Source organism: Neophocaena asiaeorientalis, unplaced genomic scaffold, assembly GCF_003031525.2.
Source record: "Neophocaena asiaeorientalis asiaeorientalis breed wild unplaced genomic scaffold, Neophocaena_asiaeorientalis_V1.1 scaffold180, whole genome shotgun sequence".
NCBI lineage: Eukaryota > Metazoa > Chordata > Mammalia > Artiodactyla > Phocoenidae > Neophocaena > Neophocaena asiaeorientalis.
In genome coordinates this window covers 272,104-293,902 of record NW_020173697.1, presented here as the reverse complement: position 1 = coordinate 293,902, position 21,799 = coordinate 272,104, and the positions used below count along the sequence as shown (strand labels likewise).

The 21,799-nt window shown below is 41.4% G+C and overlaps 1 protein-coding gene across 1 annotated transcript; it reads right to left on the bottom strand.

The window, feature by feature from the left end:
- Positions 1-3,807: 3,807 nt before the first annotated feature.
- LOC112403184 (peptidyl-prolyl cis-trans isomerase FKBP4-like) lies at positions 3,808-20,573 on the bottom strand. Its single transcript, XM_024750537.1, is given in 5 exon segments — positions 3,808-4,265; positions 4,268-5,427; positions 9,061-9,199; positions 10,959-11,046; positions 20,478-20,573. Coding segments are annotated over 5 exon segments (1,941 nt in total).
- Between the last annotated feature and the right edge of the window lie 1,226 nt (positions 20,574-21,799).

The window sequence follows — 21,799 nt, the reverse complement described above, 5'->3', positions numbered from 1 at the left end:
AACATTTATTAATGAATGTGAACTACTTTTTGATAGCAAAAAAATCAATGAAAGTATTTCAGTGGCCCCTAAATACCCTTAATATAATGGGTAAATTGTTAACTTCTCCCTTTCATACTCCAGCTCTGCTGAAACATTTAGCTTTCCAAAATATTGTATGCTCTTTTTCTCTTCCACACCTTTGCAAGTGTTCTCCTTGCAACTGTCCAGGGAGTTCCTTGTAGTCATTTGTTACTCAGCTAAAATGTACCTCCTTCATGAAATATTCTGTGGTATCTCCAGGCAAGATGAGATTTCCACTTCGGTGATCGCATTGGACCCAGACCACACCTCAGCTGTGGTACTTACTTACGCAAGTGTGTTATGAGTGTGTATGTCTCTCTCCTGTACCATGAGAGCTCCAGGAATGCAGGGATGGTGCCACTTTAAACTTTATGTGGAATTTAATACACCTTTACTGAATCAACACACAGGAAATGGGCAGTAATACTTCATTTACTTCAGTCTCTTTCTTGGGTTTAGTGGGGACATTTCTCACAATATTGCCTAGAGGATGTGGTTGAGTAAAGAAGTATTTTTCTTGCATAGTGTTTTCTTTTATATTTATTGTTATATATTCATTTCTAATGAGAAAGTATTTAATTACTTTTTATTTTGTTCTATGTTTATTTATTTTCTGTTTATTCTTCCAGAACAAGAAGATCGTGTTTCTTGTGTTGGACTTGCTTCACATACACAATAAGCTGTATGCACATGAGTTCGCTTATTTTGCAGTAGCAGGAACATATTTTCATTCATCAGACATAAATGTCATTACAATTACTAATTGTGTTGCTCAGCTATAACAGGCTTTACGATGTGCTGTGCAGGGGTGGTGCATTTATACAGGCACAAGAAAACAAACTCATTGCTTTCCTTTTTCTCTGTACGAATCTGCCAAGAAAAACTCTGAGCTGGCTTTTAGACTTTAGTAGATTAGATTTATGGAAATTAAAAATATGTTCCTATGCAAAATGTTTCGTTAAAAGATTTTATGCTGACATCTAGTGAATTTTCAGCTTATTTAACCTAAAGTAAACCACAAAGTTCTTTCCAGAACCTGAACTAAACCCAATCTTTGGAGAAGAAAAGAAAGGAAAACAACTTTAATTTTAGGAGAGAAGTTAATTTTTTAAAAAATGATGAAAGGTTTTGACTTTATTATAACATTTTCATTTCTTTTTTAGCAAGACCACTAAATTGGTCCTTTCCGTAATTTAGACACTTTTTTTTTTTTTTTTTCTGGTACGCGGGCCTCTCACCGTTGTGGCCTCTCCCATTGCGGACCACAGGCTCCGGTCGCACAGACTCAGCGGCCATGGCTCACGGGCCCAGCCGCTCCGCGGCATGTGGGATCCTCCCAGACCGGGGCACGAACCCGCGTCCCCTGCATCGGCAGGCGGATCTCAACCACTGCGCCACCAGGGAAGCCCCCTAGACAAACACTTTTAATAGTCCTCCACCTCCTTGACAAATTAGAAGGGTCTAGATTTTCATAAAGTGGGGAGCCCTGTCAAAACACTTCTATGTTTGCATTTTTTTCCAGGTAAATGTCACAATACCCATAGGTCATACTTAATTTTGGATTCTTATCTAAAATTGCCTTGAAATAACTGGTAACATGGCAAAAGCTTTTCTCAAGGTATGTAACATTTAACCTTCAAACTTTGGCTGAAAACTGAAACCAATGCGAGTTTTTTTTTTAAATAAATTTATTTATTTATTTATGGCTGCGTTGGGTCTTCGTTGCTGCACGCAGGCTTTCTCTAGCTGTGGCGAGCGGGGGCTACTCTTCATTGCGGTGCATGGGCTTCTCATTGCGGCGGCTTCTCTTGTTGTGGAGCATGGGCTCTAGGCGCGTGGGTTCCGTAGTTGTGGCATGCAGGCTTAGTTGCTCTGTGGCATGTGGGATCTTCCCGGACCAGGGATTGATCCCGTGTCCCCTGCACTGGAAGGCGGGTTCTTAGCCACTGCACCACCAGGGAAGTCCCCAGTGTGAGCTTTGGTAGAATAAAAAGGAGAGAGAGGAAGAGGGGAAGGAGTAGAGGGGGAGAAAGGAAACACATTAAGTAGAGGACAATACCAGGTTGCTAAAATGTGATCTTTGCCTTTGATTAAATCATATTTTATCAAAGCCTACTTTTCCAGTTTTAGTTATGATTCACGGTGTTATCTATGAATCACCGGCATGACCACATGCACACACGCTATGGATTACAATCAATACAAATGACGCAGGTTGCATTTCGAGTCTTCAGAACTTCTGGTTTGGCAGTTTGCCAGCTTTTTCAGGCTCCGCATGAAGGAGAAACAAAATTTCTGCAAAAGCAATTCTTTCAAAAACATGGTCCAGACTTGCATAGAACCATGGAATTTGCTAGTCAGACTACTTAAGAAATGCAACTTTTTCTGTTTTGTGCAATTTTGCGTTTGTGCTAAAATGGTTGGCCTGTACAGAGTGTATTTTTCCCCATGTGTTCCCTGAAGCGATGAGTTAAATAAGACAAGCTGTGGGCATGTTATGGTCTGATCCTGTGACTCATGTGTTGGCAGTGGTCGTGTAAACAGAGCTACTGTGTCTGAAGGTGATGGGTAGCTAGTTAACTTCCTGACAGTTCAATACGAAAACCAACTTTAAAGACTTTCAAAACAAAGACTATTAACAAGGATTTGATTTCTCAATCTTTGAATTTCGTTATGAGATTTTTTCATTGAAATGGAAAAAAGATCTAAACTTCAAAATCAAATATACAGTATTTGGGGCTTTTATTCCTCTGCCCCAGTCCATCCTTTTAATTTTTCAAAGTTAATTACTCTTATCTATTTCTGGATTTCCTACATTATAGATTCCTCTAGGATATTAAAAGTCTATTTTCTTTTTTAATCACAGCTGTCCTATTGCCAGGATACATAAGAGTGCTTGTTTGTCCAGAGCCCATATTTGAATTTTATCCACTATCCCCGTAATGTCGTATAACAGCTAACTGTTTTTTCCCAGCCTAAGATACTCAGAGTTATGAATTACACTTAGTTGTCATGTGTCTTAAGTGTCCTTTTATCTGGAATAACACCCATCAGTCTTCCTTTTTCTCTCGTAATGCTGGCAGTTTCAAAGAGCACCTATTATTTGTAGAACGGCCATCAATTTGAGTTTCCCTGAGGTTTCCTCTGATGAGATTCAGGTTATACATGTTGTAAAAGCAAACAGATGTGACATTATATCCTGCTCAGGGCATCATATCAAGAGGCACTCGATGTCATTTGTTCCATTATTGGTGGTGTTGGCTGCAGTCATATGGCTGTGATGGTTCTGCCAGGTTTCTCCACCGTCAAGTCACTATTTCCTCCTCGGCTAATTAATACATAATTTGAAAATAAATATTTTAAGGCAATGGAAATATCCTTTATTCCCCAAACTTTCACCTACTCTAAGCATTCATCGATAGCTTCTGCTTAAATCAATTTTTATTATAATGGTTGCAAAATGGTGATTTTTCTATCGTTCCTCCCATATTTACCAGTTGATATTCTAAAGGAGTAAGACTTCCTCCCCCACCTCGCATTTGTTTAGTTTTAATTAATTAATTAATATATATATGGATTCATGGACTCTTACTGAATTCAATGTATACACTGAATCTGTTACCATCAACATCAGGTTTCTTTCTTCAATATTTTCACACTTAAGGATACACGTTCTTTCTTTGGGGGTGCCTTTTTTGGTTTTCGGTTTTTAGAAAAATAAAGGTCTAATTCACTCAAAATTCTTCAGTTTTTACAGAACCAACAGGGTGGAGTAGGGTAGGGAGAAGCGGGGCAGGCAGCCGGGAGCCGGGCTGGGCAAGGCCACACTTCTGCCTCCACCTGAGGCTGGCCCCCTGCCACATGGTTCTTCTGCCCGTCCTTCACCTCCGTGTCAGCGGGCTGGTCTCCTGCAGCGACCGTGGCCTTGGCCTTGCTCTCCTCCCCAGCTAGCCTCTCAAATATGTTGTCATAGAGCTTCTTCTCCCATTCGAGCTCCTTGCGGATCCGCTGCTGGGCCTTGGCAGCTCTGTGGTTGGGGTAGAGCTGCAGGACCTTCTGGAAGTCAGCCCGTGCCAAGTCGAAGTCGTTCACCGCCTGCTGGGCCTCTCCCTGGCGGAAGAGGCCCTTCTCATGGTTGCTGTCCGGTTCCAGGGCCTTGTTACAATTTTCAGCGGCAGCAGAGAAGGCTTGCAGCTTCAGATGGCCAGGTTGAGGTGTGAGGCCATCCGAAAGGCCTGTGTCTTCTGTGCGTCCTCATTAGAGAAAGCCGACTCAAATTCCAGCCAGGACACGATCTCGTACCGCAGCAGAGCTTGTTTGTACTTGCCTTCCTGGAAGTCCACGGTGTCCTGCTCCTTCACTGTGGTGCTCTGCTCCAGCTTCTCTGAACTCATCTCCTGGGACTCCTTGGCCTTCCCCAAACTCTTGAGTTATACCTCATACTTCAGCTCAGCATTTGGGGGGATCTGGAACTTTTCCTTCCCAACACTGCCAAAAGCATAGCTGGGCTTGAGATACACAATGGGATGTTCTCCTTTTTCCTTGCGCTGAATGACTTTCTCCACCCCACAAGGCAGATCCACACACTCGGCCTCGCCGACCTCCCGGCGGTAAAAGATCTGGTCTTTGGAGTACCTTCCAGTGCAACCTCCCCGATGGCGCCACTCCACCTGGAACACAAGCGTGGCCTTGGGAGGGATCTCGGGAGGGCTGCCCGCCGAACCGTAGGCGTATTCTGGCTTTCAGGGGATGTGGCACACTTCCCCCTCCTTCATGGTCGCTACAGCAATATCCTAAGCCTTGATGACTTCCCCTTTCCCCAGGTCGAAGGATAATCTGTCCTTGCGGTCCAGGCTGGAGTCGAACTTGCTGCCATCGAACAGCCAGCCCGTGTAGTGGACAGAGACTCGGTCCCCGATCATGGGCATCCCTGTGCCTGTGCCCTCTCGCTTGAAGACCTGAAGCACGCCCTCATCCTGCTTGGGGCTGATGTCTATCCCCTCAAGGGACAGCGGCGCCGACTGAGCCCCACTCTCGGAAGTCTTCGTGCCCGAGGCGGTCTTTGCGCCGTTTCCCGGGCAGCGGACGCAGGAGGCGGGTCTTAGGCGGCCCGGGGAGTGATTGGTCCCACCGCCGCGGAGGGGGCGGGGGGAAGAGGCTAGGAGGAGCCGGCCTGCGGCAAGGGACGCGGGGTGGGGAGAACTTTCTAGAGGCGGCAGCCGGTTCGGGATTTGGAGTTCATTTCTGCGAAAGGTGGTTTCTCGTTCGTTCCTCCCGCCTTCCGCCTGGCCCTGCCCCGGTCCTGGGACCCTGGGAATCCCGGGCCAGCCCTCGACCCCGCTACCGCGTCCCCAGCCCGTCTCCCTGGGAGTGGTTTTATCTCAATCTTATCTTTCTTGTGCATTTTTTTCAGAATCCCTTTGCTCTCTGTGAAATTGACTCTGCTGGAATTTGGTGCTTCTTTTCCTACTTACAGGTAACCTGTAGTGTATAAGATTGTCTGTTTTCTAGTTATGCCAAAGGTGTGTTTTGTGTGGTGTTATTTATTCTTCTTGTCGTTTGGAGGTTGTTTGACGAGATTTTGCATAGGCAGCTGCCATTGCCCCAACTGCCCAGGACTCTTGGATGCAAAGACTTTTAAAAGCTGTCACTGAATTTCCTGTGAGGAATTGTCTTTTGCATAAAATGATAAAACTTGAGAAGCTATTTTTTAGTATAATGTGAAAACAATGGCATGGATCATAAGAAAATACAAAGAGGGAGAGGCAATATTCTCTCAAAAAATAAAGAACAGATGTTAGGAAAAGAATGGTGAAAAGAGTGAGAGAATTGAGGAGAAAGGAACAGAGAAATGGCCCAGTAACATGACAGACGGCCATGGAGGAAAATGGACAGTGAGACTGTTGAAGGCAGGTCAAAGGATTATAAAGATTGAGGATGTTTAATATTAAATGATAACTTTTTTGAAGCCACGTAAATACACTTTTGTCATTGCAAATTATAAGTTAAACATATTACAATGGGTCAGCGTTTGTAGGGGTGTTGAAGCGAAAGCTGTTGCTTTCTGTGTCTCGGTTTGTCACAGAGCAGGGGATAGAGAATAGTTATAGGGGATCAAATGCCAATGACATCAACAGTCCAGGGAGGCAGGGAGGCAAATCCAGAGTAACCATGAAGGTATTAACACTGGGGAGTTCTCGGAAATCTTGTTGAGGGCACTAGATTCTCACAGAACACGGGATACACAGCTTGACACAATTTTGCCTGACTTTCAAAGGTTGAGATGTCCTCAATAAATATATTTATCACACTGTGAGGTTTTGTTCTATAATCGACATTGTAGAGCATCTCTTTATGAAGTCAACACCTATCTATGATGTGTCAACCCCATGCCAGGTACATTCTCAGAAGTGGAAATACGATAAGAAACAGAGTGAGTACAAATCCTGTCCTCATGAAACTTTTGTTATAGTGGAGGAGACATACAGTAGACAAGACAAACAAATAAAATGTGTATCATGTTATATTTGATGGCTCTAAGAGCTAAGGAGAGAAATAATGCATGGAAGGAAATGTGAGGGATAAATGTGACATTTTAAGCAGGGTGGCCCCCAGGAAAGCTCACATTGAGAGAATGTGAGTTTTGAGTGAAAAAAGAAAGACATGAGATAGTTAGCCACATGTGTATTTGAGGTATATATGGTAGAGGGAATATCAAGTGCAAAGGCCCTGGGGTGGGAGTGTGCCTGTAAATTAGGGGAATGTTAAATTGGCCAGTGTGCCATGAACAGAATGAATTAGAGGAAAGAATTAGGACACGAAGTCTGAAAGGTAACGGGGACCAGATCATGTAGGGCCTTATAAGTCCTAGTAAGGACTTTGGCTTATGTTCTGCTTGAGACGGAAAGTCTCAAACCTTTATAGGGAAGGTTTTGAGCAAAGGAGTGACATGATATGATGTACATCTATCAGGATTGTCCTGGCTGCTCTTATGAGACTAGAGTGTGTTTTGGAGCTGGGGAGGGGGCGGTAAAGTTGACCAAGTGCAGGACTAGGGAGACCATCAGCAGGTTATTGCAGTAATTCAGTAAAGAGATTATGGTGGCCTGGGCCAGTGTCGTGGTAGTTCGGAGTCTCAGATTCTAGACATATATTGAAAAAGGAGCTAACAGGCTTCACATGGGGGGTGTAACAGAAAGAGAGGTGTCCAAGAGGACCTCAGGAATTTTGGCCGAGTAAGCGAAAAAATGATGAATTCCTTTACTGAAATGGGGAGACTGTACGAGGAGCTATTTGGGGAGGGATTATCAGGAACTCAGATCTGCACAAGTGTGGTTTGAGATGCCTGCTGGACCTCGTAAAGGAAGTGTCAGGAAGTTAGGTGCGGGTTTGGGTGTGTGGGTTTGCGGTTCAGCATGTAGATGGTATTTTTAGGCAGGGAACTGGTTAGGACCACTTAGAGAATGTGGATAGGAAAGGGAAGAGGGCTAAAGAGGGCTGTGAGACACTCTAATATGTAAAGGTTGAGGAAATAAGAGAGAACCAAAATGGCATCATGGTATCCTGAAAGTCAAGAGGAGTTTGTTTCAGCTGACTCTAGTTATAGAATCCAGTGGGGCAAGGAGGGATTCACCATGAGGACTGGCTTTTTCACCGTGAGGACTGCTTCAGATCAGGGTGCAGCAACATTTTCAAGCAAGAGAAGAACATCTTTTTAAATTTTTATTTATTTATTTGGCTGTGCTGGGTCTTAGTTGCGGCACGTGGGGTCTTCTTTGCCTCGTGTGGGATCTTTAGTTGCGGCATGCGGGATCTAGTTCCCTGCCCAGGGATCAAACCTGGGCGCCTGTATTGGGAGCAGGAAGTCCTAACCACTGGACCACCATAGAAGTCCCGTGAGAAGAACATCTTTATAACACAAAGGTCTAAATTTCGATTCCATGGACAAAAGGAGGCTCATTGGGTGGTTGGAGTTTCAGGGAGCACACAGGACTCCGAATTCTGTATAATCCCATTTCAATTCTCTAGTGCTCAGTTAATCCTGATCCATGTGTTGTATTATGTATGGTTAGGAATATGGACTATGGAATCAGTCTGATTGCTTTAACCGTAGCTCCACCATTACCAGCTATTTGACCTATGGCAATTTACTTAAATTCTCTGTGCCTTTGTTTCCTAATCTGTGAAACAGAGAAGACAATAATACTTAAAAGGATTCTACTGAATGTTAAATATGATGATACAAATATAGCACTTAGCACAGTGCCCTGAACATAGGATTTTCTAAGTGTCAGCCATGATGATCTTTCTTTTTTTTTTTTTTTTAGTTTGTTTATTTATTTATTTACGGCTGTGTTGGGTCTTCATTGCTGCGCACGGGCTTTCTCTAGTTCCAGTGAACGGGGGCTACTCTGCATTGTGCTGCGCGGGCTTCTCATTGTGGTGGCTTCTCTTGCTGAGGATCACGGTCTCTAGGGCACACGGGCTTCAGTAGTTGTGGCTTGCGGGCCCTAGAGCACAGGCTCAGTAGTTGTGGCAGACGGGCTTAGTTGCTCTGCTGCATGTGGGATCTTCCTGGACCAGGACTCGAACCCATGTCCTCTGCATTGGCAGGCAGATTCTTAACCACTGTGCCACCAGGGAAGCCCAGCCATGACAATCTTTATGAGACTTGGCTGAGGGAATTCAACTGATACTACGATCTGACAGCCCACAGGATAAATCTTTGGCCACTACAGCCCTGCAGCTGCCTGAGCTAAAGAATCATTTTGAATGGTTTTAGAAAGTCCCTGGGTTTCTGAATGTCTTTGAGGTGAGCCAAGAATTTAGGCTTTTAAACTCTTGGGTGAATGGATATTTTTCTGTTTACATTCTATTTCAGAATTGAAGAGGGTTATGATTTTTTTCATTATAGGAGTGATATAGTTTATTGTAAAAAAATTTTATCACTACAGATACATGTAAGTAGAAAGGAAAAATAATACAAAAGCTCTTTACCCTGAGCTAACACTGACATTGGTGAATACACTGTCATGCATCTCTGTGTATATCCATGAAGCTTTGTGGGTCTGCCTCTTGCTGGGGGCCCCCAAAACTCCATACCCGGTTCTCTCATCTTCAAGTCTCAGCTTCTCCTCTGGAACAACAGGATCCAAGTCCTGTTTCAGAATCCTCTTCTCTTCAATAAACTGTCTAGTGACAATAGATTAACCTTTCTCACCCTCGGTCTTTGTAGTCTGCATGCACTTCATGGATTCTATGGGCTGAGCAATTTGATCCCCCAAAGCCTTACCCCAGGAGGTACTTCATCCTAGAACACCACAGGCTTACAGATTTTCCTCCTAACAACTGTTTGTTTATAACTTTTTTTTAATACCATCTCTTAAAAAGTTTACCTCTTTGTGAATGACTCCTTTCTTTTTTAGTGCAATGACTATTTTTTCCCCCAAATGTGCTAAAGATATATACTACAAGAAGGAATGTTTACACAGTATATTTTCAAAGATACACTCATCCATAGACTGACACAACAGTTGAGTGTCTGAGAATATTGTATAGAATATTATATAGAACAACATTTAGATGAATTCAGAATCGTTCTTTGTGAACATACGCCAAGGGAAAGGGGGTGGCTCATGAGTCTGTTCTCTGCAGGTGCTGTTTCTGTTCTTTAAAGAGCTCTCATGCACAAAATTTTGGTGTTCTGAAAGTGGTTTCTATGGTATAAGATAATTTTGCAGTGCAGTTTGACATTGACAACTAGTGAATAAAATGGCGCAAAAGAAGAGTGTCCCTTCCAAAGAATGGCTGCCTCAAACCCTTCCTCCACTACTTGCCATCCGCATCCTAGTCTGCTCTTCCTTTTGTGGTGAGGATACTAAATCTTCATTGCACTAATTTAAAAATAAACTACTTTCAGTTTTTATCATTATGTAAACTTGTTTTCATTGTGCAATTGATACATCTTTCTATCAAGTGAAAATTGTTTGGGTGTCTTAGTTTGGGATGAAATAAATCATAATTTGTTCCATTGAAATTCATAACAATTAAAAAAATTTAAGGGCTTTATATTTAGCGGCAAAGTTTTCAGGAATGAATTGAAGCTATCAAGAAAGGTATAGATGCATTTATTTAGCTGTTTCACCACTGTTTCCCATGGGCTGCCAGATTCCCATTCAGGAATATTAAGGAGACTGCCTCTCAATATTCTCCCCTCAGTTGGATAGTAAATCCTAGATTCCCCACGTTTTCATTTCTTGAACCCCTCTTCCTATTATTCATATCTGTATTGGGATTTTTTGCTCATAAGAGAAATCAAATCTCTGTGTTATGGCAAAACTGGGACTTTCTGGAATAATGCAAGGGGTTCAGAGAATTGAAGAGAGCCTGACAGATGGAATCAAAGCTGCAGGTGAGTCTGTTTTGGAATTACAGACCAGAGCTTCTGGGACCACGGCCACTGCTTGGTTGTGGCTGGTGCCATTGGGTCTAATTTTTGCACCATGAATCCTAATCATCCCTTACTCATTGTCTCATTTGGTCCAAATTAAAACTAGTAGGTAAGACAGTCCACTGATTGGGACCCAGGCAGGGTCCCAATCATCAGTGTGTGAAGTGTCTTCTCCCCTTTGGATTCTGTAGTGGGAGGTTGGGTACCACCTCTTTTCACTATTGTAGCCATGGGGGCTTCTCCTGAAAGAGAAGAGATTTTACTTCTTCAAATCTTCACTCTCAATTCTGGGTCTTTGTACACACACTACACTATCTACTTTAAGCACCTTCTTCCTTCGCCTAAAGTCTATTATTCTTCATTCTTAGTTGGCACTTCCTTCTGGAAGAATAAGGCCCCAGTCTTAGCATTTGTCACCAGGTAATTGTCTATTTGTATTTCTCACGTGACTGCACGTTGCCCGGAAGTGTGGTTTGCATTTTTGCTTGTCCAGCACTGTATTCTCTGTGAACAGCAGTGTCGAACACATACTTCTGTTTATATTTGTTCCATAAATGAATAAAAGGTTTATTAAGACCTTGGAGAGATAAATTGGAATAGTAAAAACTTCCAGTTCTTTCTCTGGATTAAGTGTGATTACCTCGATTAGGAAACTTGTAAGGAAAGGAAACCCTAACTGTGAATATCGTCTCTAAATCTGTTTGCAACTGACTTTCCCCATGTCTTTCTTAAGCTCATACACTGATTTTCATTGTGAAATATCCCGTTTTTCCAGTTTAATATCTTTTGGTCCAAAAGATCCCCAATGCAGAGCAAACATATCTATTACTGTACTACTAGCATGAAGCCAAGTTCACAATTTAAATAATTACATGTATTCAACAGAGTTTCTCAAAGAACTTTCTCAGAAATTGCAATTTAAGAGATGAAAAATATTTTTATAAGCTGACACATTTAATTATCATTTTAGATAAATCTATTTTGGAGTCTGATATTTTTGTATTTACTTCACCAGTATGATCCAGACTCAATGTGTTTACTGGCAACAGAGTCCAGGGATTATACTCCCACATTGAAACAATAATCATATTGCAACGTCAGTGCTCTTCATAATGCATTTCCGTCAGCATTTATTTGGCACCAAGTATGCACCAGCTACTAGAAATAGAAAAATCTCTGGGACATTAGGAATGCTAAGTAGCCTTGCTTTGGGATGAATAAAACAGGGTGTGGTCTGCCCTTCAGTGGGGAGAATCTAGAGTGGGGTAATGTGACACTGGGTCATCTTTTGGGGTCTCAGTAAAAATGGTGCCAGTCACACCCCAGCATGGGACGTTGATGGCCACTTTTGTGGGGAGATGGTATGAGTAGGAAGCAGAAGCGGCAGCAGCAGGGATAAGGCATCTCAGCTTCAGGTGCATGCCCATGAGAGTCCGGAGCCAAAGGAGGAGGGGAGGGTCCAGCAGCAGAGATGGATGGCTCTCTCAGGAGAACATCGGGGCACAGCTTGAGACTTTAAGTAAGTGTAGTGTCTTATTCACATTTCCAGTGAACATGAGAATCAGGGCGAACTTACTTGTACCAAACTTGTTACTTCACAGTTGAAACACTAGGTTGTAAGGCTCTGCAAAACACAAGTTATTATTGTTGTTTTCTGAGGACACTTCCCCCTGAAGTTATATGCTTTCGATTATATGCCATAGATATTTTTTAATTCTGTGATTTTATTTATTATTTAAAAAAATTTTTAATAGATCTTTATTGGAGTATAATTGCTTCACATTACTGTGTTAGTTTCTGTTGCACAACAAAGTGAATCAGCCATATGTGTACACATGTCCCCATATCCCCTCCCTCTTGTGTCTCCCTCCCACCCTCCCTATCGCACCCCTCTAGGTCATTGCAAAGCACTGAGCCGATCTCCCTATGCTATGCTGCTGCTTCCCACCAGCCAACTATGTTTTACATTCCGTACTGTATATATGTTGATGCTACTCTCACTTCGCCCCACCTTTGATCTCCAACCCCATGTCCTCAAGTTCATTCTCTATGTCTGCCTCTATATTCCTGCCCTGCCACTAGGTTCATCAGTACCATTTTTTTTTTTTTAAGATTCCATATGTATGCGTTAGCATATGGTATTTGTTTTTCTCTTTCTGACTTACTTCACTCTGTATGACAGACTCTAGGTCCATCCACCTCGCTACAAATAACTCAATTTCGTATCTTTTTATGACTGAGTAATATTCCATTGTATATATGTGCCACATCTTCTTTATCCATTCATCTGTCAGTGGACACTTAGGTTGCTTCCATGTCCTGGCTATTGTAAATAGTGCTGCAATGAACATTGTGGTACATGTCTCTTTTTGAATTATGGTTTTCTCAGGGTATACGCCCAGTAGTGGGATTGCTGAGTCATGTGGTAGTTTTATTTTTAGTTTTTTAAGGAACCTCCATACTGTTTTCCATAGTGGTTGTATCAATTTACATTCTCACCAACAGTACAAGAGGGTTCCCTTTTCACCACACCCTCTCCGGTATTTATTGTTTGTAGATTTTTTGCTGATGGCCATTCTGACTGGTGTGAGGTGATACCTCACTGTAGTTTTGATTTGCGTTTCTCTAATAATTAGGGATGTTGAACATCTTGTCATGTGCCTCTTGGCCATCTGTATGTCTTCTTATGTGAAACGTCTATTTAGGTCTTCCACCCATTTTTTAACTGGATTGTTTGTTTTTTTAATATTGAGCTCCATGAGTTGATTGTATATTTTGGAGATTAATCCTTTGTCTTGTTGTTTCATTAGCAAATATTTTCTCCCATTCTGAGGGCTGTCCTTCTGTCTTGTTTATGGTTTCCTTTGCTGTGCAAAAGCTTTTAAGTTTCATTAGGTCCCATTTGTTTATTTTTGTTTTTATTTCCATTTCTCTAGGAGGTGGCTCAAAAAGGATCTTGCTGTGATTTATGTCATGGAGTGTTCTGCCTATGTTTTCCTCTAAGAGCTTGATAGTGTCTGGCCTTACATTTAGGTCTTTAATCCATTTAGAGTTTATTTTTGTGCATGGTGTTAGGGAGTGTTCTAATTTCATTCTTTTACGTGTAGGTGTTCAGTTTTCCCAGCAGCACTTATTGAAGAGGCTGTCTTTTCTCCATTGTGTAGTCTTGCCTCCTCTCTCATAAATTAGGTGCCCATATGTGCATGGGTTTATCGCTGGGCATTCTATCCTGTACCATTGATCTATATTTCTGTTTTTGTGCCAGTACCATACTGTCATGATTACTGTAGCTTTGTGGTATAGTTTGGAGTCGGGAAGCCTGATTCCTCCAACTCTGTTTTTTTTTCTCAAGATTGCTTTGGCTATTCAGGGTCTTTCGTGTTTCCATACGAATTGTAAAATTTTTTGTTCTAATTCTGTGAAGAATGCCATTGGTAATTTGATAGGGATTGCATTGAATCTGTAGATGGTTTGGGGTGGTATAGTCATTTTCAAAATATTGATTCTTCCAATCCAAGAACATGGTACATTTCTCCAACCATTTTTGTCATCTTTGATTTCTTTCATCAGTGTTTTATAGTTTTCTGTGTACGAGTCTTTCACCTCCTTAGGCAGGTTTATTCCTAGGTATTTTATTCTTTTTGTTGCGATGGTAAATGGGTGTGTTTCCTTAATTTCTCTTTCCGATTTTTCATCATTAGTGTGTAGGAATGCCAGAGATTTCTGTGCATTAATTTTGTATCCTGCAACCTTACCAAATTCATTGATTAGTTCTAGTAGTTTTCTGGTGGCATCTTTAGTATCATGTCATCAGCAAACAGTTACAGTTTTACTTCTTCTTTTCCAATTTGCATTCCTTTTATTTCTTTTTCTTCTCTGATTGCTGTGGCTAGGACTTCTAAAACTATGTTGAATAAGAGTGGTGAGAGTGGACATCCTTGTCTTGTTCCTGATCTTAGTGGAAATGCTTTCAGTTTTTCACCATTGAGTATGATGCTTGCTGGGGGTTTGTCATATATGGCCTTTATTATTTTGAGGTAGGTTCCCTCTATGCCCATTTTCTGGAGAGTTTTTATCATAAATTGGTATTGAATTTTGTCAAAAGCTTTTTCTGCATCTATTGAGATGATCATATGATTTTTATTACTTAATTTGTTAATGTGGTATATCACATTGATTGATTTGCATACATTGAAGAATCCTTGCATCCCTGGGGTAATTCCCACTTGATCACAGTGTATGATCCTTTCAATGTGCTGTTGGATTCTGTTTGCTAGTATTTTGTTCAGGATTTTTGCATCTGTGGTCATCAGTGATACTGGTCTATAATTATCTTTTTTTGTGATATCTTTTTCTGGTTTTGGTATCAGGGTGATGGTGGCCTCATAGAATGAATTTGGGAGTGTTTCTCCCTGTGCAATTTTTTGGAAGAGTTTGAGAAGGATTGGTGTTAGCTCTTCTCTAAATATTTCATAGAATTTGCCTGTGAAGCCATCTGGCCCTGGACTTTTGTTTTGTTGGAAGATTTTTAATTACGGTTTCAATTTCATTACTTGTGATATGTCTGTTTATATTTTCTAATTCTTCCTGGTTCAGTCTTGGAAAATTGTACCTTTACAAGAATTTGTCCATTTCTTCGTGGTTGTCTACTACAAATAACTATATGCCAATAAAATGGACAACCACGAAGAAATGGACAAATTTTGTATTTCTGCAGTGTCAGTTGTGATTTCTGCTTTTTCATTTCTAATTTTATTGATTTGCGTTCTCTCCTTTTTTTTCTTGATGAATCTGGCTAAGGGTTTATCAACTTTGTTTATCTTCTCAAAGAACCAGCTTTTAGTTTTATTGATCTTTGCTGTTGTTTTCTTCGTTTCTACTTCATTTATTTCTGCTCTGATCTTTATGATTTCTTTCCTTCTACTGACTTTGGGTTTTCTTTGTTCTTCTTTCTCTAGTTGTTTCAAGTGTAGGGTTAGATTGTTTATTTGAGATACCTCTTGTTTCTTGAGGTGGGATTGAATTGCTGTAAACTTCCCTCTTAAAACTGCTTTTGCTGCATCCCATAAGTTTTGGGTCATCATGTTTTCATTGTCATTTGTTTCTATGTGTTTTTTTTATTTCTTCTTTGATTTTTTCAGTGATCTCTTGGTTATTTATAGCACACTGTTTAGCCTTCCTGTATACGTGTTTTTTACAGTTTTTTTCCTGTAATTTATTTCCAATCTTATAGCATTGTGGTCAGAAAAGATGCTGGATATGATTTCAATTTTCTTAAATTTTCCAAGGCTTGATTTCTGACCTAAGATGCAATCTATCCTGGAGAATGTTCCATGTGCACTTGAGAAGAAAGTGTATTCTGCCACTTCTGGGTGGAATGTTCTATAAATATCAGTTAGATCTATCTGGTCTCGTCTATTGTGTCATTTAAAGCTTATGTTTCCTTATTTATTTTCTGTTTGGATGATCTGTCCATTGATGTAAGTGGGGTGTTAAAGTCCCCTATTGTGATTGTATTACTGTTGATTTCTCCTTTCATGGTTGTTAGCATTTGCCTTATGTATTGAGGTGCTCCTATGTTGGGTCCATAAAAATTTATAATTGTTATATCTTCTTCTTGGATTGATCCTTTGATCATTATGTAGTGTCCCTCCTTATCTCTTATAACAGTCTTTATTTTAAAGTCTATTTTATCTGATATGAGTATTGCTACTTCAGCTTTGTTTTGATTTCCATTTGCATGGAATATCTTTTTCCATCCCTTCACTTTCAGTCTGTATGAATCCCTAGATCTGAAGTGAGTCTCTTGTAGACAGCATATATATGGGTCTTGTTTTTGTATCCATTCAGACAGTCTATGTCTTTTGTTTGGTGCATTTAATCCATTTACATTCAAAGTTATTATTGGTATGTATGTTCCTATTACCATTTTCTTAGTTGTTTTGGGTTGGTTTTTGTGGGTCTTTTTCTTCTCTTGTGTTTCCTGCTTAGAGAAGTTTCTTTAGCATTTGTTTTAAAGCTGTTTTGGTGGTGCTGAATTCTCTTAGCTTTTGCTTGTCTGAAAAGCTTTTGACTTCTTCATTGAATCTGAATGAGATCCTTGCTGGGTAGACTAATCTTGGTTGTAGATTTTTCTCTTTCATCACTTTAAGTATATCCTGCCACTCCCTTCTGGCCCGCAGAGTTTCCGCTGAAAAATCAGCTCATAACCTTATGGGGATTCCTCTGTATGTTATTTTTTGTTTTTCCCTTGCTGCTTTTAATATATTTTCTTTGAATTTAATTTTTGTTAGTTTGATTAATATGTGTCTTGGTGTGTTTTTCCTAGGGTTTATCCTGCATGGGACTCTCTGTGCTTCCTGGACTTGGGTGACTATTTCCTTTCCCATGTTAGGGAAATTTTCAACTATAATCTCTTCAAATGTTTTCACAGACCCTTTCTTTTTCTCTTCTTCTTGTGGGACCCCTATAATTAGAATGTTGGTGCATTTAGTGTTGTCCCAGAGGTCTCTGAGACTGTCTTCAATTCTTTTCATTCTTTTTTCTTTATTCTGCTCCTTGGCAGTTATTTCCACCATTTTGTCTTCCAGCTCACTTATTTGTTCTTCTGCTTCAGTTATTCTGTTATTGATTCCTTCTAGTGTATTTTTCAGTTGAGTTATTGTGTTGTTCATCTCTGTTAGTTCTCTAGTTCTTCCAGTTCTTTGTTGAACATTTCTTGTATTTTCTCAGTCAGTGCCTCCATTCTATTTCCGAGATTCTGGATCATCTTTACTATCATTACTCTGAGTTCTTTTTCTGAGTTTGTAGGCTATTGGGTAGAGCTGGGTCTTGGTGCTGAGATGAGGAACTCCGTGAGACCTCACTCCGATGACTATTCACTGGGGCCTGAGGTTCTCTGTTAGTCCAGTGATTCAAACTAGGAGCTCCCACTGCAGGAGCTTCAGCCTGACCCCGAGCTCCTTAATCCTGCAAGCCATGTGAGGTGGCCAAAAACCAATTTTTTTTTATTATAAAAAATAAAATTAGACTAGGAAACTAACAGATATGTTAAAAGGATAAAACTAAAAATATAGATGGATGAACAACCAGAGAATACATCAGTACCACAACAGTAAAAAAGAGGAGGTGGGAAAAGAAAGAAAAAATAAGGGGGGGGGCAATGCCTTGACTGTGGAGGGGAGGGCCTAAGTAAGAGCGAGTTTTGGGTGGTGGGTGGGGCCAATGCTCAGGACCCACAGGGCTGGAAAAGGCCCTGCGGGCTGTGGGGAGTGAGGCTTAAGCTCAAGGGACAGAAGAGGGCCAGGCGTGCCCCCAACTCCTGGTCTCAGAGAGCAGGGGACCTCACCTGGGAGCCCAGCAGGCTTCCTGGGCTCTAGTGGTGGGACAAACACCCTCCTCTCCTTTCCTGCTCCTCTCATCTGGGGTCTGGAGGGCCCCTCTCGCCTGCCTCTCCTGATCTTCCTGGCCTCCCTCCTATGTCCCTGGGACCAATGTGGCCGGGGGGGTGGGAGGGCCTTGGAGGGCAGGGGATCAGCCTGGGAGCCCAGCAGGCTGATTTTTTTTTTTTTAATAGAAAACATCCTTAGATCCTTGCTCTTCCCGTGCCCAAGTGGGTGGGGCAGTCGCCCTCTGCTCCTCTCTGGCTCCTCGTGCAGGGCCCCTCCCACCTACCTCTCCTGATCTCCCTGGCCTCAGGGGCAGTGATCCTGTCTGGCCTCCACTTCTTCTCCCCGCTCAGTCCCCGTACGTCCTACTGGTTCACTTTGGGGTTCCTCCCGTCTCCTTGGGTGTTAGAGTTCCCCACTAGTGGCCAGCAGGTGCCTAGTTATGGGGAGACGCTAAGTCTATGCCTTCCCACACTGCCATCTTGACTCTGCCTCTAATTTATTTATTTTTATTGAAATATAGTTGATTTACAATGTTCCGTTAGTGTCAGGTGTACAGAAATATGCTATAGATATTATCTTACTGATTCTTGCAATAGTCCAAAGTGGTTGGAATTGGCCAGAAATAATTGTTTTTACTTTGCACATAAACTGATGCAGACAAAATCTTTATATCCAGTCCTGCAATAATCAGTCAGTCAATCCAGGAACAAAGCCAAGTCTCTCCAACTTCTGACCTTACTTTCTCTTGACCATGACCCTCCAGCCTTGGAGGGGAGAGGTATGGACAGATGTCCAAAATCATGATTGTTTGTGGTTATTTAAATTCCCAGTAGGGCCCACAGGGCAGATTCGGACAGTTGCTAATCAGGGAAGGGAAGGGATGCAGAGACAAGGGAGGAGCAGTCAAGAGACAATAGCACAGCCTTGGGGCAGGCCCTGGTTCTGCCTCCAGGTCTATATGTAACAATATCCTTGAGCTCTTTACAGAACTAAAACCCCCCAACAAATGGAAGCTGTTAGCATTCTTCAACCAGATTAAAGGAAGCACAGAAACTCATCAGACCACCTGAGGTGAGAATAAAGGAGTGCAGGCCCTGCACACACCCTGATCCTTATCAACACCCCATCCTTGAACCATTGCTATAAAACTTCTCACCAAATTCCTCCAGGTTGAGACACACAGTGTTGAGGGTCCTGAGCCTGCTGTGTCCCCCTTTTCCTGGTGAAGAAACAAAGCTATTCTTTGCTACTCCACCCACTAAATAAATAAATAAATAAATTCCCAATAGGTAGTAGGAATGTGTGGGGTCATGAGTTAGTGAGGAAGTTCCATTTCCACGGTGTCTCTGCTGCCCTTTTGCTGGGTGACTTCTATTTCAGCCTCTCTGGGTTTAATTTCTTCCTTTTCAGGTAAGATGCTTGGGCCAAATCAGAGATGGCTCACCTGAGGTCCATGGATCCCTCCCTTCCCACCCTAGCAGTTGCATCATTTATGAAGAGCTTTCAGGGAGTTGACAAATCTAAACTTCTGTATGACGGACATGTGGAATACGTGCAGTTTTCTAAGCAGAGACTTGAGAGATAATATCAGATTTCCAAAGAAGTCTGTGATCAAAAATGACTGACAACAAACAAATTAACAAAATTAGAATATATAATTTCAAAGGCCCTAACTGAGTTGAATGCCTATGTATATAATCCTAGTATTCTAGGATTAAATGTCACATGTATTAAGAAAAGCCTTTTCCCAGTGTAATTTCCAAGCACTAATAGTTATAGGATTTCAAAACAAATAGCCTCAAAGCCAATCTGTGAATAAATGTGAGAGGGGAGCCCATGATATCACTATATCTGAATGTGTCTGGAATTCTAATACATTTAAGTCTCTTCATTTGTTCTTATTTCATGTGATAAGCCTACATGTCCTTTGTGAGAACTCCTGAGGAATGGTTGAATCATTTGTTTTGCAGACATGTGGGTGCTCTCACTTACCACAATATGTTAATGCTTTTTTAAAAAAATGTTCCTGAGAAGACACATTTGCTTGGGATCCCAATATATAAAGCTCGTGTTTTTGGCTGCAAACTCAATTAAGTGCATCATGTTGAAACTGTAAAATCATTTCAGGAGCTCTTTATCACTTTTTTGGGAAAAAAAAATATTCTGGCAGCAAATAAGGGAGTTTCCTTAAAGTTTCTGAATGCTTATATTATTCTCAGTGGGAATTTGCCAACAGGACACTTGGAACTTGTCTGTTTTTGGAAAGCTAGGGAATTCTTATCATTATGCACATGGGAAAATATAACAACTTGTTATTTGGAGGATGCAAGGAAATGAATGGTGGTCTAGCTGGTTGGTGGTCAGGGACAGGTTGAATGATTCCCAAGTTAATTTTTCTTTCAGCCCCAAGATGTCTTACATGCACATTGCAGTGCAAATGCCCTCAAAACTCTCTTTGTAGGTGACAACAGCAGTGACTATGACTGCATTACTGCGAAGGCTGAAACCATTGCCCCAAGGTCACGATATTCTGGTCTGTTAGCGGCAGCTCCATCTCATATCACTGTTCTTACCTTCTCCTCCATCATCATGTCCAACTCATTCTTCATGCAGATATTTTCTAGATTTCTCTTTTTCCTTCCACAATCACGATCTAGTCTTAATTCCATTTCATCTCTACTACTCTTACTTCTCTAAATGCCCTACCATTTTTTCCCATAATCTTTCCTCCTGTGAGTTCAGTTACACTGAGCAGTAAGAATGATCTTCCTCATGCATTCTTGATCTGTTACCCACCTATCTATCTATCTACCTTCCTACCTATTTCACGATCCTTTAATATTTATCAGTAAATACAAAGAACCTGTAAGTAAGCCTTATTTTTTTCTGTATCACAGTAAATTTATTCAACACTTATGTTCTGTGAGGCGCTTGATAGTAAAAAGAGAAAGATGACAGAAATGAGCCTTTAACATTGCAAGGAATCACAGGTTTGCAGATTAAATAGACGTTAGACAATTATACTTTTCTTCTTAGCACTTGTCAAAATGATAAGTAATTGATTTAGTGTTCAGTTTTATCTCCCTCACTGGGGAATGGACGATGGCTGTCAGTTCAATCTTATTCCCACCACCTAGCACGATGCCTGACACATGATAGGGGGAGAACACATATTTGTTGAATTAATTACTGAATCATAGCTAGGACAATGTGGCACATTCAAGCTTCAGTGAAGACAGCTAGGGTCTGTTTTCTTCTGCAGAGAGAGATCAGAGAATGTTCCACAAAAAGGACAGTGTCTGAGCTGAGACTTTTAGAAATCAGTAGGAGTTGAGGAAAACAGGTAGGTTGGCTAGTGCTGTGGCAAAGCATAAATATAGGAGCTGTTAGGAGAGAGAATGGAATGGACTCTGTAGGTCAGCATTTCTGGAAGTGTGTTCTGAGGATGCTGGTCCTGCCTGTTGTTCAGAGAAGATCGTTTTCCCGTGGGCAGTAGTGAGCTGCTAAATGGTTAACAAGTGGCTTTCTTGGAAAAATTAAAAGTCTGATTCATAGCATTTGTTGGGAAGAGATGCAGTGTAGCGCCCCATTGTATAGTATTTCTACCATATAGATAACAGACACCAGTAACTTCAAGATCAGAACTGTATGGGAGGAAAAACACGTTTCCCTCTACCTTATGAGCTTTACCACACAGATTAACAAGAGGAAAACACACAAGTTTATTAACATGGATACCTCAGGAATACATGGGAGATACTCAGGGAATAATGAGTCACTCCCTGAAATGGCTTAGCATTAGGTTTAAATGCCATCTCAGTAGGGAAAGGGGAGAGGGGATGTAGGCCTCTTAAGGGAGAGGAAATAATTGTTAGGAAAGATGAATGGGCCCTTA